The sequence below is a fragment of the Hevea brasiliensis genome, chromosome 6 (genome assembly GCF_030052815.1).
Source record: "Hevea brasiliensis isolate MT/VB/25A 57/8 chromosome 6, ASM3005281v1, whole genome shotgun sequence".
In the NCBI taxonomy this organism is placed as follows: Eukaryota; Viridiplantae; Streptophyta; class Magnoliopsida; order Malpighiales; family Euphorbiaceae; genus Hevea; species Hevea brasiliensis.
The window spans coordinates 16,875,688-16,878,279 of NC_079498.1; the positions used below are offsets into that span (position 1 = coordinate 16,875,688).

General features: G+C 32.0%; 1 protein-coding gene across 2 annotated transcripts; it reads left to right on the top strand.

The window, feature by feature from the left end:
• The first annotated feature begins 737 nt into the window (after window positions 1-737).
• Window positions 738-2,371, top strand: LOC131180962 (probable CDP-diacylglycerol--inositol 3-phosphatidyltransferase 2). 2 transcript variants are annotated; one of them, XM_058149284.1, is made up of 4 exons: window positions 740-972; window positions 1,065-1,121; window positions 1,207-1,305; window positions 2,119-2,371. In XM_058149284.1, exons 1-4 carry the CDS (start codon window positions 919-921, stop codon window positions 2,176-2,178), a joined length of 270 nt encoding a protein of 89 aa, XP_058005267.1. In that variant the 5' UTR covers window positions 740-918; the 3' UTR covers window positions 2,179-2,371. The 2 variants fall into 2 exon arrangements, with proteins under 2 accessions (XP_058005266.1, XP_058005267.1); XM_058149283.1 differs by lacking the exon at window positions 2,119-2,371 and having other exon boundaries at window positions 738-972; window positions 1,207-2,104.
• The last annotated feature ends 221 nt before the right edge of the window (window positions 2,372-2,592 follow it).

The window sequence follows — 2,592 nt, forward strand, 5'->3', positions numbered from 1 at the left end:
GTTCGGTTCGGTTTAAACTAATCGATTTTGATTTTTGATTGTTTTTTAATTTAGACTTGATTTTCAAGTTATTTGGTCTTATTTTGACTTTGGTTTGAGCCTAATAACCATTAATCAATGAAATTAAACAATTAATATATATATAATTAAATATAATTCATAAATTTTCCATAAAAATAAATCAATTCAAAAATCAATTCAGTTCGGTTCGGTTTAACCGATTTTTTTCTCTTCAAAACTGAACCAAACCGAAATAACCATAATGTAAAATCAAACCGAACCGATTGAACCGAATTGACTCAATTCGATTCGATTTTTCGATTTGAACCGAATTTCTGCTCAGCCCTACAATATACCCTCTTATTAATGTGCCATTAATAACTAACGGAATTTCCACATTCTCTTAAAGACCTAGCGTAAACTCATCACCATTGAACCCAATCCTTCCCCTTGGACACAACAAATCATCTTCCTCCCACAATCAGAGCCACATTCCCACTTCAAGCTCACAATCACGAAGACGGCTTGCTGAGGAACCACAAAAATGTTTAATCCCCTTCCTTATTTTATTACTAAAGTTGCCTCGTTTGGCTTGAAACCTTGATCGTGCATTTCATGAAAAAGCCCTAAACCTTTTTTGGGTCACATATTTCATCAAACACTTATGCAGCATCCTCTATTAACCTACAAGTTGTGTATAATTCAACAATGCCAATTTGTATGGATCATGTGTAATTTCCCTTTATGTAACATGTGTAATTTATTCTTTCAGACATGGATCATACTGGTTAAATATGGATGTTTACTCAATTAGAGTTTGCTCTATATTTGCTGGGTCTTTGATACTTTAATTGTAGTACATTCTTGTTAGGCAAATCTAGTCACAAAGATGTGGAAGGCAGCTCTAATTAGTTTTTCATGGCTTATTATGGAAACCGGATGTTCATGGCTTACTGCTGTGCAGCATGTGAGGTAATTATAATAACTTTGTTTGTTTAATTACTTGGTAAATTCTTTTATGTAATTGACATTGTTCTCTTTATCCGACACTGTTTTTTCCACAGGTTCTCTATATAATCTTGTTTCTCATTGCTGAAAAAGAGATTGAAAATTTGATGGATGTAAGCCTTATAATTTGGCAAGCAACCTTTTTCCTTTGCTTGTACATAGGATTTTGCTTGATTTCTAATATTTTCTTTCTTTCAGGTTTTCATAAAATCTATGAAAGAGTGCTCACTTATCTCTTTCCTACTTGGCTTAAGTTTGTTTGGATGGGCAATCAAGCAAATTGTAAATATCATTCAGGTAGCAACTAATACCTTTTATCATTCTCTTGTAACGTGTGTCAACATATCTTTCAGACAATTGAAAGACTTCTTCACGTTGATAGATATTTAAATTCTTATACATATCCAAAATTTTATCTAGAAACAAAATGGAGCACATTATCCAGATCTTGGATCAAAATTTAAGTGTTTTAAACGAATTTTATAGATTTTTCTATCGACGCTTAGCCTCCGTTTGTTTTATGTTAAATAACTTACATATAAAAAATGTTTTCTAAAAAAATATTTTTCGCTAAAATATTTTCTGTTGTTTGGTTGTAATGTTAAATTAATGGTATGTATTTATAATATATATGTATATTTTCACATTTCAATAAAATTATCAAAGTCTAGAAAAAGAGGAAGCCATTTTCCTTAAAAATGACTTAGTTTTCCTTTTGATCCGGACAATATTTTCCATTGACTAATTTTCCTTAATATGGATTATAATTATGTATTAATTTACAAGATATATTAGTACTTGTTAAAGCGCAGAGATGCTGGAATCCCTAGAATAGTTTTAACACACCCAATCTCATACTGACAACTTTGAATCCAACTTATAAGTTTTGAGTCAATTATTATGGAATTAAATGAACTTGAATCTCCTTACTGTTTAAAACCTCAAAATTGTCTCATTTTACAACCATGTAACTGAGTTCTAAGTGTATAGATTTGAAGACAAAACATTGTTTTCTGTTGTTATTAACTGGATAATTTATTCACTTGAAACAATAAGTCAGCTAATTTAATTGATCTTGATTGTTATGGAATTCTTTTGGTGATCATTCAGGTGAAGACAGCAGCAGATATTTGTGTTCTGTATGACATTGACAAGAAGGAGAAGGCTTAATGTGTTCCTCAGTTCTCAAATTTGTAGGTTTTTTAAAATATGTCAATAGGTTCAAATACTAATGATATGGAACTTATTTCAACTTGAGAAACGATATTACCTTAAGTATTTTATATCAATGATAGAGCAAGAATGCCTTTTCTGGTCATTTGGAGCCGATTATTATGTTCATCTGTGGCGACTCGTTAGAAGCCATTTCCAGCGATGTGGCTAGTATGGTCGGTCGATCAGCGGAAGGCTCTCCTAGTGTTGTGTAGAGAGTTGACCCACAGACACCTATGGATTAGAAGTGGCAGTACCTCTTCTCATCGAGAACAAATGGCAGAAAAAAAAAAAAAGAACAAAGGAGCGGAAGAGAAGAAATGAAAAAGAGTGGGAAAGAAGAAGAGAATTGGAATTGGAATATGAGGCTGT